At 44.1% G+C, this 14,316-nt stretch overlaps 2 protein-coding genes across 2 annotated transcripts; one reads left to right on the plus strand and one right to left on the minus strand.

Moving 5' to 3' along the window:
- Nucleotides 1–1,785: 1,785 nt before the first annotated feature.
- On the minus strand, nt 1,786–2,125 carry LOC118848601 (40S ribosomal protein S21-like). The gene has a single exon (XM_036757557.1). It carries the CDS (start codon nt 2,085–2,087, stop codon nt 1,836–1,838), a length of 252 nt encoding a protein of 83 aa, XP_036613452.1. The 5' UTR covers nt 2,088–2,125; the 3' UTR covers nt 1,786–1,835.
- Nucleotides 2,126–10,512: 8,387 nt separating this feature from the next.
- On the plus strand, nt 10,513–12,209 carry S100A7 (S100 calcium binding protein A7). The gene is made up of 2 exons (XM_036753873.1): nt 10,513–10,662; nt 12,048–12,209. Exons 1-2 carry the CDS (start codon nt 10,513–10,515, stop codon nt 12,207–12,209), a joined length of 312 nt encoding a protein of 103 aa, XP_036609768.1.
- The last annotated feature ends 2,107 nt before the right edge of the window (nt 12,210–14,316 follow it).

The raw sequence follows: 14,316 nt of genomic DNA on the forward strand, positions 1-14,316 counted from the left end.
TAGTAACCCTGGCAGGGTTCTAGCCCTCTCTTGGCTTTGAAAGTCACAGGAACTCAGGCCCATAGCAAAACATGAAGATTAGAAGCTTCTGGTCCCTCAGGATGGATGGAAGGAAGGAAGGAAATGAGCATTTATTAGTACCTAATATGTTCCAAGCACTGCGCTAAGAACTTTACAAATATTATACCATTTGGAAATTAAGGATAATGTGGAAAAGTCCTGGTTTTTTCCTACCAAGGAGAATGACCTTTGGGTTGGATAGGAGAGACTGAAAATAACTCATAGGCTATTGTTTACCGGAGATAAGTGAAATGGTATGACGAGAAAACACCAGGCCCACCTTGATGAGATCCAGCCATGACTAAAGAATTCATCCCCAAGTGGCCTTCCTATTGCTGGTGAGCCTTTCTGAGCCTAACTAGGCTGGTCAATACTTAAAGCCTTTTTAGAATTGGAGAACCTGAAACAGTTTTTATGTGTGTGTGTGTGTGTGTGTGTGTGTGTGTGTGTGTGTGTGTGTATACACACACATATAGCACATATATACATATATACACACACATAGTATATATATGTGTTTATGCATAGATATATATGTATGTATAGATGTACATGTGTGCATGTCTATGTATATGTGTGTATATGTGTGTGTATGTATGTGTATATATATATGTATGTGTGTATGTCTATCTAGCCACTTCCAGGACACATGAAGAATTGTAGTAGTAGGACTAGATGAGCGATCAAGAGGTTGGGAACAGCTGTGTGGCTCAGTGGATAGAGTACTGGACTTGGAGTCAGGAAGACTTATCCTCCATAGTTTAAATCCAGCCTTAGACACTTACTAGCTGTGTGACTGGGCAAGTCACTTAATCCTGTTTGCCTCAGTTTCCTCCTCTGTAAAAATAACTGGAGAAGGAAGTGGCAAACCACTCCAGTATCTTTGCCAAGAAAATCCCAAATAGGGGGCACGAAGAGTCTGAAATAATTAAACAACAACAAAAGACTGTAAGCTCTTTGAGGGCAGGGACTGTTTAAAAAAAAGAAGAGGCCAAATGGGGTAGTACATGGAGGTCTGGCTTTGGTCTTAGAAAGACCTCAGTTCAAGTCCTGCTTTTGAGACTTCCCGGCTACATGACCCCCGGCAAATCATTTAACCTTAGTACTTTGCAAACCTTAAAATGCTATACAGATGCAGGCAGCTAGGTGTTGCAGTAGATAGAGTCCTAGAGTCAGGAGGACCTGAGTTCAAATCTAGACTCAGACACTTACTAGCAAGGATTCTAACCCAAGGCTTCTGATCCCCAAACCAACGCTCTACCCTGTGCTCTGTCTGGTCAATGAGCATCATATCCTGATACCAGGCACTGCCACTAGCTGTGTGGCCTTGGGCAAGTCACTGTCTGAGCTTCAGTGTCCTTTTCCATCAATGATGCAGGTATGGTTATCTCCATTGTCACAGATGAGAAAATGGGGACTCAGAGATTCTATTTGTGACCCCAGGGTCACAGCTGGGTGTCGGTTGGAATTCAGAGATGGCCTGGCTGATCTTTCTACCTCTATACTTCCATAGTTCTAGGATTCAACATTGGTATAGTAGAAAGAGATCTGAATTTGGAGCCAAAAAGGCCTTGGGTGGAATCCAGGGGTGTGCTGGCGCCTTTTCCTATAGGCTAGAGAGAGTCAAATGTTAAATTTTATTTCATTTTATTTTTGAAATATTACATTTTCATCATGAGCATTTACACCTCAGAAATCCTCAAATGCTTGGTTTATTTATTTTTTTTTTGCTGTTTTTCTGATTTATTAAGACATTTTTCACAAGGTTTCTTCAATTAGAAGTTCTTTGAAACAATACCATCATTTTTTGCCAGTCGGAGAATACAGTCATCAGATTCCGCCATTCTACGAATTGCTCCACAAATTGCATAGGTTTTAAACTGGCCATTGAATCTGCCTGTAACCTTGTCAACCTCGGCCACGTTCATCTGGATAGACGCGTGGTCCTTGGCCCCGATGATCCTGTTGCTCGCAGAGCATTTCCGCGGCACGTACAGATCCACGAACTCTCCGGCGTCGTTCTGCATGTCGGAGGCTGTGGTACCGAGGGCAAACGCGAAAGCGGCGGAAGAAGAAAAGGAGGGGGCACTTCTCCAAGCACGGCTAAGAGCTTGGTTTATTGTTTTGCTAATTATCTAGACTTAAGGAAGTGATGAGCAGTTAGGTGGGGCAGTGGGCTTGAAGTTAGGAGTTCAAATCTGGCTTCAAATACTTTACTAGCTGTGTGACCCTGGGCAAGTCACTGAAACCTGTTTACCTCAGTCCTTCATCTGTAAAATGAACTGGAGAAGGAAATGGCAAACCACTCCAGTATCTTTGCCAAGAAAACCCCAAATGGGGACACAGAGAGTTGGAAAACGACAGCAAATGAGGTGATGGAGAAAACCTTAGTGAAACAGATTAAACTTAAGAGTGTGTTGTGGGGACAGCTAGGTGGTGCCGTGGATAGAGCGCCAGCCCTGAAGTCGGGAGGACCTGAGTTCAGATGGGATCTCAGACACTTCCTAGCTGTGTGACCCTGGGCAAGTCGGTTTATCCCGATTGCCTCAAAAAAAAAAAAAGCATGTTATGCATACATTTCTGGGAGCCAATTTACCAGCATACGGCAGCAGAATCCCAGCTCTGGTACTTAATCCCTGTGTAATCTACCACATTTCATCTCCCTGACCATCGCTTCCCTCACATGTACAATAATGGAGTCAGACAAGATAATCAGATATGGTCCTTCCCAGATTTTTAAATTCTGTGATTCTACATCCTCATGCCTGTGGCCGAGGGGTTGTTTTCTGTGTGTGTGTGTGTGTGTGTGTGTGTGTCTGTGTAATGAGAATAACTGGATTGACAAGAAGGGGTTGTTGATGGTTTAAAGCTGGACAGGGAAGGAGATGGGAGATTAAGAGAGGTATGCCTCAGGAAGCCGCTGGAGTCACTGAGCGGCACAAGCAAGAGTATCGAGTATTGAAGGCAAACTCAAGCAAACTCAAGCAAACTCAGGAAAAGGAAAAAGGTTTCTAACCCTGCCCGAAGCTGACAGAACAAGAAGGCATGAAATTCGGCAGGGATTATGGAAAGTGCCTCATGGAGGACTCCTAGTTTTGATGAAATCACAGGTCCACTATCAATGGAGTTATTATTTTTATTATTAATTAGGGAATTGACAATCTAGACAGAAGCATTGCTGCAGACCGGCATGTAGAGGGTTCTCATCCAATAAAACCAACATCAGACAGACATATGCCTTGAAATCGATGCTAGCTGAGGGAGAGCTGTGGGACAGACAATATAATACAGTGGATAATCCAAAGCCTTTTGGGAGACAGGTTGTATAGCTGAGTGCTGGGTGTAAATTCAGAAAAAACAGGGTTTGAATCCTGCCTCCTTGTGATTGCAGCAGGTCCCCTCACTCATCTCTGAACCTCAATTTCCTCACCCATAAAAATGGGGAGGCCAATAACACCGACATCCCAGGGTTGTTCTCAGGTTCATACGGGTTCATGCACGTAAAGAGCTATACAAATGGGAAAATGACGTACAAATGTGGATTATTATTTCTTCGTTGTTTTTGGCTTGGAATGCAGCCTCAGATTTCTCTGCCGGCAGAATTTCATGCAGTCTCCTTGCCTTTCCACATGCTGTTGCCTAGGCCTGAAATGAGGGGCAGGTAGGTGGTACAGTAGATAGAGACTGGGTCTGGAAGCAGAAAGGCCTGAGTTCAAATCTGGTCTCAGATACTTACTAGCTACGTGGGCAAGTGACTTAACCCTGTCGGTCTCAGTTTCCTCACCTGTAAAATGAGCTAGAGAAGGAAATGACCTTTCCACTGTAAGACTATGGTCCCTGAACAGGGAGCTTCTGAGGTTTTTTTTTTTAAGGAGTGTATCATGGTTGGAACCATGCATTAGGAAGATTATCCTGACAATTTGTGCAGAATGGACTGAAGGAGGTGAGAAGAGGAGGAAATGGAGACAGGGAGATGAGCTGCAAACCATTACTGTAAAAGTTCTGGAAGGAGGGGAAGATGGTTACAGGTGGTAGCCGGGATGGGAAGGAGTGGTTGGATCTCAGAGGGGCTGATACAGATGATCGGGCACAAATGAGTAATGAATGGGACGGGAAGAGAGAGAAGGTGAGGGAGAAGTCAAGAATGAGCTAAGGTTTGAAACCCTGGTGACCAGGACAAGGGGGGTGATATCAGCAGATACCCGGGAGTCAGGAGTGGGTAGTTGGTTTGGGCAACACTGATGAAGTCACTGACTCCCTCCATTTGCTGCCACATCAATTGAAGAATGATGATGACAGTTTTAGAGCAAGCTTGCCCTTTGGTTACTAGGACTGTTGTTATCCTTGTTCTTGGGGAGTAGAAAGATGTAATGACCATGAGTCAGTTAGGCAGGCCCTACAGCGGCTGCTGAGCCCTGCCTTGTACCGGGAACATCGGCTTGGATCTCCCCCTCTGATTACAGCATCTACCTATCCTTCCTTCCCAATTCTTCTAGCAGGTTTAGGCACATTATAAATCACTGGAATGTTGCTCTGCCTGATGTATGCAAAGTTTGTATGCAAGTTGAGGAAGGATGGAGCAGACCCCAAGGCAAAATCCCTATTCCCCTTTTCCTTCGTCCTTTTTAGGCCCATTTTAGTAATGATGATAATAACATTTATGTAGTGTTTTACTGATATCTCATTTATCCTCACAACAATACTGGGAGAGAGGTGTTATTATGATCCCCATTTCATAGATGAGAAAATTGAGGTAGACAGAAGTTACACTGTTGGTAAATGTAGGAGGGTGGATTTGAGCTCGGGTCCAGCACTGGACCTGGAATTAGAAAGACTCATCTTCTTGAGTTCAAATCAGTCCTCAGACATTTACTAACTGTGGGACCTTGGGCAAGTCGCTTAACCCTGCTTGCCTCAGTTTCCTCACCTGTCAAATGACCCAGAGAAGGAAACGGCGCACCACCCTGGTATTTTTGCCAAGAAAACTCCATACGGGGTCACGGAGAGTCAGATGTGACTGAACAACAGCACCCAACCTTCCAGTCATCACACCTCCTCGATCTCCTTATCCCCAGCTCCCTTCCAAGAGAGCCAAGAGTCACAGAGCTGAGACTTCTCTGGTTCCCTGGCTCTGGAAAGGAGTTCTCCACCCCTTCCTGCAACAAGGATGGAGGTGGAAAGGACTGGGTTTGGAGCCAGAGGGCCTTTTTCTAAAGCCCAGCTTGTAAAACTGGTGTGACCTTGGACAAATCACTTTATCTCTTTGGGCCTTGATTTCTCAATCTGTAAAATCAGGAGTTTCGATGAGAATATTTGAAAATTCTCTTTGGCCTATGATATTCTGCCTCTCTGCTATTTGACTATAGATATGGCCCTCTACCACTCTAAGCCTCAGTTTCTTCATTCTACTTGTTGGAAGCCTCATCCTTGCATATTTTAGAGGCTCATTGTAAGGACTGGATGTGTTGTTTAGTTGTTTTTTAGTTGTGTCAGACTCTTCCCTTTTGGGATTTTCTTGGCAAGGAACTAGGGCTGTTGCTATTTCCTTCTCCACCTCATTTTACAGATAGGGAAACCAAGGCTAACAGGGTTAAGTGACTTGCCCAGGGTCACACAGCTTGTAAGTGTCTGAGGTCACATTTGAAGCTGGATACTATGCTGTAAAAGTGTTGTGAAGACTATGAAGAAAAGAACTAAAAAAGCTACTCCAAATATAGGATGGATCAATGTCGGCAGATGTCCATTTATCTGTTACTTGAATTCTTAAGAGATTTGCTTGGAGAACTGAGTTTCCAGAGTCCTCGTACATCAACGGTGCCTGTAGACACCCAGTGCGGTTTTTACTGAAAACTTCACTAATGTCCAGCTCTAAATCTATGCTCCCACGGTCTTTAGTAAAATCTATTTTGAGACGTAGTCCAATGTGGCATCGGCTGTCCAGTTGTTTTAGCTGTGTCTGACTTTTCATTACCCCATTTGGGGGATTTCTTGGCAAAGATACTGGAGTGGTTTGTTATTTCCTTTTCCTCTTTACGGATAAGAAAACTGAGGCAAACAGGGTTAAGTGACTTGCCCAGGGTCACACAGCTAATCTCGCTCTGAGGTGAGATTTGAACTCAGGCCTTCCTGATTCCAGGCCCGGTGCTCTATCTACTGTGCCACCTAGCTGTCCCACAAATGTGGCATCCTCCATCCAAATTCCAGTTCAGCCTACTATAAGCAGTGCATTGGAGTGTAAAGAGAATAGTTACTAGTAATAAGGATAATAGCTTGCATTCATATGGTCCTTCAAAGTTCTCAGAGAGCTTTAGAAATATCCTCTCAGGTAAGATAAGGACAATGGAACCACACCTGCCCTCAGTGAGTTTAAAATTTATTAGGAGTGAGGTGGGGGAGGAGATATGAATATAAATAAATAGATTAAAAGCCCAGGAGAGGTTAAGCTGAGAAGCATGAGATTGGAGGAGTTGTGGTTAGCAGTGGAGGGATGTAATGGGGAAGAGAAGGAAAATCAAGGAATGCTTCATAGAGGAGGTGATTTTTGAACAGGGTCTTTAAAGAAGAGAAGACTGTTAATAGGCAGAGGGAATAAGAGAATTCATTCAAGGGTTGGGGAAACAACCTGGGAGCAGAGGCAGGGGAATAGACCTGTAATGCCATAGAAAGCATGCTGGATGGAGTCAGAGGACCTGAGTTCAAATCCTGGTTGTGTTATTTACTACAAATGACCTTGGACAAGTCACTTCACCTTTATGGGCCTCAGTTTCCATATCTGTAAAATGGAGTTGAACTAAATGACCTTTAAGGTGTCTTTTGGCTTTAAATCCTGTGGCACATAGTAGGCACTTAATAAATGCTTATTGACTGACCCCAAGATAGATAAGAGCCTGTGACTGGATGAGTCAGGTTGGCTACAGCCTCAAGTCTGTGAAGGGAGGGCATTCAGGATCATTGAATGTTACTGATGGAAACAATTGTAGAGATCATCCTCTTATTTTATAGCTAAGGAAACTGTGGGCTAGAGAAGGCAGATGACTTGTCTAAGGTCACACAATTGATAAGATCGTTTTTAGACAGGCTCTGGGGACTTGAAAAAACAGGCAGAGGTTGAAAGGGGTTTTTTCCCCTTCAGAGTCATTTGTGGACCCTCTGTTCTACAAGTTCCCTATGCATCTAGAACATAAGCATTGGGGGTGTGAAGAGACAGGGAGAAGAGGAGACCTTTCCCGTTTCCAGATGTTGTAATTCTTAGCCTCCCTAATGGTTTCCTTGTTCTCCACCCTCTGACCCCTTGGGGAAAATCGGAAAGACACAAAACATGCATGAGGGTGCAGCCCAGGTGGACTAGCCTGTTCTGGGGAGAAAGTCTGGGCGTGTCTCCCCCACTGCAAACTGAGGCAGCCTGGGAAGCCAAGGATTTCAACAGGTCCTGGCTGGCATTTGTGATGGAGCAGCTCTGAACAGTATAAAAGGGACCTTCCTCCAGTGGTGTCCCATACTGCTCCTTCTCTTCCTCTGAGATTCCTCTCTGAGTTCTGTCTGGTAAGTCCCTGTTTCTCTCTTTAGATGTCCGGTTCCATGCTCCAGCCTGCCCTGCCCTGACTATAGGTCTGGCAAACAGAGAAGAAGGGTGAGGAAACCCAGCTCTGCCACTCACTTACTACCCTTAGCTGCCCCTCACTCGGCACCAAAAAACCAAGTGAGGAGAGGCCCTGAACTAGAACCCTAGACTCTCTTTCTCGTGGACGTAAGTATTCTGGGTCCCTGGTTGGGAAGTGATTCTTAGTACACTCATGCTCTGAGCCCCTAGCCACATTTCAGATCATACCCTACCCAGACCTAACATCTATTTTGGTTTTGCTTGTCTGAGGACCCCGGGAGATAAGCAGAGAGCTCCTTTAGCCATCCAGGTGCTGAGGTGCATAGAGTGTGGGACTTAAGGGTGAAGAAAAGCTGAGATGGGATCCTGCCTCAGACACTTATTAGCTGTGTGACCCTGGGCAAGTCACTTAATTAGCCTCAGCTTTCTCTCCTCCAGAATGGGGATAATGATGGGCCCCTACCTTGTAGAGTTGCTTCTGGTTTTAAATAAGTTAACAAATAGAGTGTCTTGCAAACCTTCAAGAGCTATGTAAAGTCTAGCTATTATTATTTTCATCTCATCCACATCACAAAGGGCCAAAGAGGCCAGGGTTCATACATTTAGAGTAGAAGGGACCCCAGGGATCATCTAATTCAAATTCATTATTTTATGGATAAGAAAAGTTAATTGACTTAGCTAAAGTTAGTGTCAGAGTCGACATTTGAACTCAGGTCCTTTGACTTCAAGTCTCGTGCTCTTTCCATCACAACTGACTTAGTCAAACCACTTCAGGGAACTGCGTTCAGTTCTGGGGTCCTCATTTCAGAAAGGGCATCGGTCAGCTGGTCAGCCCCAAGAGAAGGGTGAAAGCCCTTGATGCAGCCTTCAAAAGATCACTTGAAATGACTGGGGGAGGAAGGTGGTGTTTAGCCTGGAGCAGTGAAGATTTAGGGCAGGGATCTCCTTGGGAAGAGGGATTAGACTTATTTTATTTGTCTCCATAATGCATACCTAGGAGCCTTGGGTAGAAGGTGTAGAGAGAGATTTACTCAGGCTCACGTCAAGGACAACTTCTTACAATTCGAGTTACACAAAAATGTCATGGTTTGCTGTGGGAGGTAGTGAGTTTGTTCTCACTGGAGGGCTTTGAAGTGAGGTCTGGATGACCCATTTTTGAGTCATGTTGTAGAGGGGAGTCTGTTAGGGTCTGCATTGGGCTGGATGGCCTCTGAGATTCTGTGACAGTGTGTAGATGGAAGGGTGTGCTGGTGTGGATAATCCAATGTGTGGCACAACTGAAAGAAAAACTACTGCCCTTATTCTTTCCATGAAAAAAAAAATCAGTCTAGTTTCTCATGGTTTTCAACCCGGAGGAAAATGATGAATTATTCCTCTTCTAGAGAAGTTGTAACTGCAGCTTTTGGGCCATGGAGTGCGGTCTATGCCAATTGGGTATCAAATAGTGATCGGCAGGTCCCTAGACCTGAAGGGTTTATTTACTGACATGCCTAGGTGGGTAAATGTGCTAACTAACACTGGGATTCCCAGCATATTTTAAATGGCCATTGCTGATGGTAGTAACGACAGAATATTGCAACTGCTTTAATCGTGAGGGTTCACCTGCCAAGTTCCTGATCAGTCCTGGGACTTTGACCTCTTCCTGGCATCAGGCCAGTGGAGAATCCTGAAAGGTCCAATCCCTGAGACTCAGTCAGACTCCTGGTATTTGCCCAAGATCACTCATGTAGCAAGAAGCAAAGCTCAAATGTGAACTCATGATTTTTGACTTCAAATCCAGTACTCCTTCCATCGGGCAACCCTTGGTGGTAGGGAGGAGAGAAGAGGACAAGAAAGAAGCTGGGGTGGGGGTGGGGTGGATTACATTGAATCCTCTGATTTCCAGGCCCTTCCCAGTTGCCCAGTATCATAGATAATGACAACACTGTACAGGTTTGATCCCCAGGGAATGCTGCTCTGTGGTCTGCCCCAAAGCCACTTTCCAGGCTTCTGGGTGACAGTGTGGCTGTTTTAAAGAGCTCCCTCCCTCCGATCCCTTCCTGGTGATAGGAAGTCCTTCACACCTTCTCCAACTCCCCAATAACCCTCTTCTTCATAGCCTCTCATCCCCTCCCCCATGACCCTTCTCTCAAACTCCCACAACTCCTCTCCCTCCCATGGATTTCCATCCAACAGCCCTGCCTCTACCCTTCATAGTCATTGTTTTCAGTCATATTCAACTCTTTGTGACCCCATTTGGGGTTTTCTTGGCAAAGATAGTGGTTTGCCATTTGCTTCTCCAGCTCATTTTATAGATGAGGAAACTGAGTCCAGCAAGGGTTAAGTGCCTTGCCCAGGGTCACACAGCTAGTAAGTGTCTGAAACCAGACGAACTCTGGAAGGTGTCTCCCTGACTCCAGGCATGGCGCTCTGTGAACTATGGCACCACCTAGAGGCCCTCCTCTACCTCTCACGGCTCCTTGCCTTTTCTTTCACTCCTATCCCACAGACTCATCCTACCTCTTACATATCCTCTCCTACAACCCTCCACAGTCCCCACAGAGACCCCATAGTCTTTCTTCCCAGCAATCTCTCTCCTCTACCCTCTCCCTCCCTCTTGCATCATAATCCCATTCCGAGTTAGGTGGCTGAGGAGGCAGAGGGCATATTTGGAGTGAAGCTTTAGAGAAGTCACTGAACTTCTCTCTTCTACCCCAGTGTTCTCATCTGCAAAGTGAGAGAGTTGGACTAGACAAGTAGAAATGTTGCTTCCAGCTCTAAATCTAGATCTTATGAACTCTTAGTCCTTTCTCTTCTAGAAAATGAGCCCTATGGTCTGTTTTTCTTTTAGATTTTTTTTTTCTGAACCAGAGATGGCTTCTACCAAGTTAGAAAAAGCCATCACAGGATTGATGGACACCTTTCACGAGCACAGCAGAAAGCAAAAGCACTACGATAAACTGAACCTCGAGGAGCTGACCCAGTACATCAAGGAGGAGTTTCCCATTTTCCTTTCAACCTGTGTAAGTGGGGGCCATTAATTAAGGAGACAGCGGTGGTTGAGATTTCTCCAGGTCACATTCTCTTCTCATGTGGGGAATCTGGAGCAATGGTATTTTGGGTCTTGGTTATTATTATTATGATTTTTTTTTTACATATATGGCCCATGGAAACCCAGTTGGAAATAAGTACCCTTATTCTCTCTGGAGGTCAGTGGCTAAGTCTGGGGAAAGGGGTTCTGGGAAGGGACCATCCTAAAGTGGCTCTCAAAGAACCATGTCGGTCTCCAAATTTATGTATCCTAAGAAGAAAAAGAAATTACACCTGTCTATTGGTGTAGTGGATAGAGTGGTGGGCCTGGAGTCATGAGTTCAAATCTGGCCTCAGACACTTACTAGCTATGTGACCTTGGGCAGATCACTTAACCCTGCTTGCCTCAGTTTCCTCATCTGTTAAATGAACTTGAGAAGGAAATGGCAAACCACTCCAGTATCTTCACCAAGAAAACCCCAAGTGGGGTCACAAAGAGTCAGATATGACTGAACAATAACTGAACACAATTATTTGCATATATTTGTTATACAACTCCTCAAACCTCATAAAATATCATAAATAACTGAGATTTCTCTAGCAGTTTTCTTACAATAATGCTATGTGGAAGATAGTCCAAATACTACTATACACATTTTAGTGATAAGGAAATTGGGGTATAGAGAGATTAACTAATTTGCTCAGATTCACACTAGACCGATGTCCAGCATCTAACCTAAATGGTAGTACCTGGATTCAAATCCAGATGTTGACTCCAAGATTGGTTTTCTGTCCCTTCCATCAGATATTGTATACCCCTACTAAATATTCCTTTATGGAAACTCAGAAAAGTGTCCAGCCCAACTGCCAGGAGCAAGTAGACACTTAATTAACCAGGATGATTTACCTATGCTGGCCAGTCAAAATCAAATTCCTCTGTTCCTCAAATTCCTCTTTTCAGAGACTTCAGTAGCAGAAAGAGCTCTGACCATTTTTAATCTTGACCCTGCTTAGATATCTGAGTGCTCTCTGTGAAGGAAAAAAAAAAGGCATGAAAAGTCCCATTTGCTCAAAATATCTCCTCCCATTCTTCTGACATTGGAGTCTGCCAATCATTTTTGAGTTCAAAATATCTGTCTGCAAAAGTCCCTGTTAAAATGTGTAAATTAACACATGCAGCCTTAAGCACTGATATGACCACAAACTGGTTTATAAGATTAATAAACAGATAGTCTAATTGTAAGGGAAGGGAGAGAAGACAGGTTACTTTTGGAAGGTTTCTTGGTTTGAGGAACTGAGGAAAGGCTGGGGGCATGGGGTATGGAGATGATGTTGTCCTTGGCTGAGCTTCACCTAGTTTGGCTTCTTCTTTCTCCAGGCCACAGATGATCCAGATGGTTTCATTAAAGGGTTTTTTGACAAGTATAAAGATAAAGATGGAGAAGTCAGCTTTAACGACTGTATGACAATCATAGGCATTATAGCCAAAACCTACCACAACCGGAGCCATAATGATATGACCTGTGGTGATAGGAGGTGAACACGATCACTTCATATTGCTGAGATGCACGGATAGAAGTGGGATGAATCCAGCCCATCCTGGCCCAGGGATGAACTTGAAGCAATAAAGCATCTCCTTTATCTTATATTATACCTCTTGTATTTTTTTCTCCCTCCCTTTGGCTTATGACTTTATTTTTACAGGACAGACAACTTTTAGCTCTTAGTCATCTAATTTGTAGACTATATTTCCATTAAATAAATGCTGTCTCCTTGATGTAGATTCTCCCTCCACTCCTAAAAATCCACAGTCCATACATTCTTTCTCTTCCTGAATGATTCTTGCTCATGTCCTCTCATGAGACCACAATAGAGTTGCTAGCCAATCTGACAAACTCACGAACATGAGACGCAGTTGGGGCATTGGCTCATAGGTGCTGTCCTATAGGGCAAAATCTAGTCAAAGGTTTTGAATGAACTGTGAGCTATATGCCTGAATTAGACACCAGGTGGTGCTTTATTCAGGTTGCTTCCTAACCTTTTAACATGCTGTATTATCTCCTTTGGCCACTGGAGGGCACTCAATATAGTTAGTGCCTGAGAAACTCCTCTCATAATGGCCTTCATTTCATGTCTGACCCAGAAGCTGATTCACTCCTTGCATTTGGGCCCTAACCTAGGGGATGAAAATGAAACATTAAATTATTGAAATCAGTGCAGTTGCCTGGCTTCCCCTTCATCCACTGAAACAGTTTAGTTTCTTAGATCTTTTCTCTCTTCTCTCAGAACCCATAATGGGATTGATGTGGTATAGGCTCTGGGAATGCCCCTGAACTCTCCTTGAATCTTCCCGCTGTATCTGGCCTTCGCCTGAGGCCATAAACCTTTCATTATCACTGCCCAAATCTCTGTTACCCTTAACCTGGCCTAGCCCTCCATTGTCTGTTACCTACTTCCCCCCCCCACCCCCGTTTAATCCTATCTCGGTTCCCCCCTTCAGACTTCTAGATACCCCAGCCTACTAGTCACTCCCATCAAGATCCTTCCTAGACCCCCGCTTCCTTCCATCACCCCAGACTACTTGACCAACCCTAGATCCCGAAAGGTCCATCTTGTCTCTGTGAAGGGGCTCAGATTCATTCTGGCCCATGAGCGTCACAAATACTTAGATTCTTTAAGAGTTAGTAAGCATTTAATATCAATTTAGTAACTTCAATAAGGGCCAGAGCCTGAACTAATCAACCAGAAGCAAAGCCCGGACCCTAACAGCTTCTTTGTCCTCTTCTTATGTCAATAAGCCCAGATGGGGCTGACTTAGGAGCATTCTTTCTTCTGTTCATGGCCATTAAGGGTGAGACCCTTAACCTGAAACACTATCTTGAATAATGGGACTTTTTCTTATCTCAATATTTTATGGACATGTACTATGTTATGGCATGTTAATGGTGAATTAAACACAGAGATCCTGGGTTGTAATTTCAATTGACACTTTGTCAAACTCTCTTATTGTTTTTACAACCTATCCAATTAGGAAAGTCCTCTCTTATACTGTGATTAAACATACATGGAGATCATAAATTTTGAGTGACACAGACATGCTGAGTTGGGGCTGTCCTGAAACGCATTTTAGGCCTTCTGATTCTTTTGTTCAGACAGTCAGATTTTGTCTGGCACCATACATGTATGTATGCTGCTAGCTTTAAGGGAATCAACAATATGAATTTATATATCACCTAGCTCGTTTGCCTCCTTTAACCAAACTTTCAGATCAACAGAGTCTGGCCAATGCTCAGGTTTCTTAAGAATCTACCCAATATGGAGGGTTTTTAATAAACTTTGCTTTTCTTTGGCTGAAAGAAAGCTTGGCTCAAATTCATTGCCTTATGTCGCTATTTCGAGGTCCTAGCACCCCTAAACCTCAACAGGATGGAATTCAGAATGGAACACAATTAATTTAATTTACAATGCATAGAAAGAAAAGAAGCAAAAATCTTCTTCACTTATGCACAGATCATCACGGCTAATCACCTTAATTTTGGTGCAATGCTTGGGTACTTGTACTTGGACCCAGTGGTGGGATTCAAATGAATTAACAAGCAGTTCTCCACAGAACTGAGCCAAAGCACCGCCCCTGCCTCTAATGAGGC

Source organism: Trichosurus vulpecula, chromosome 4 (assembly GCF_011100635.1).
Source record: "Trichosurus vulpecula isolate mTriVul1 chromosome 4, mTriVul1.pri, whole genome shotgun sequence".
NCBI lineage: Eukaryota > Metazoa > Chordata > Mammalia > Diprotodontia > Phalangeridae > Trichosurus > Trichosurus vulpecula.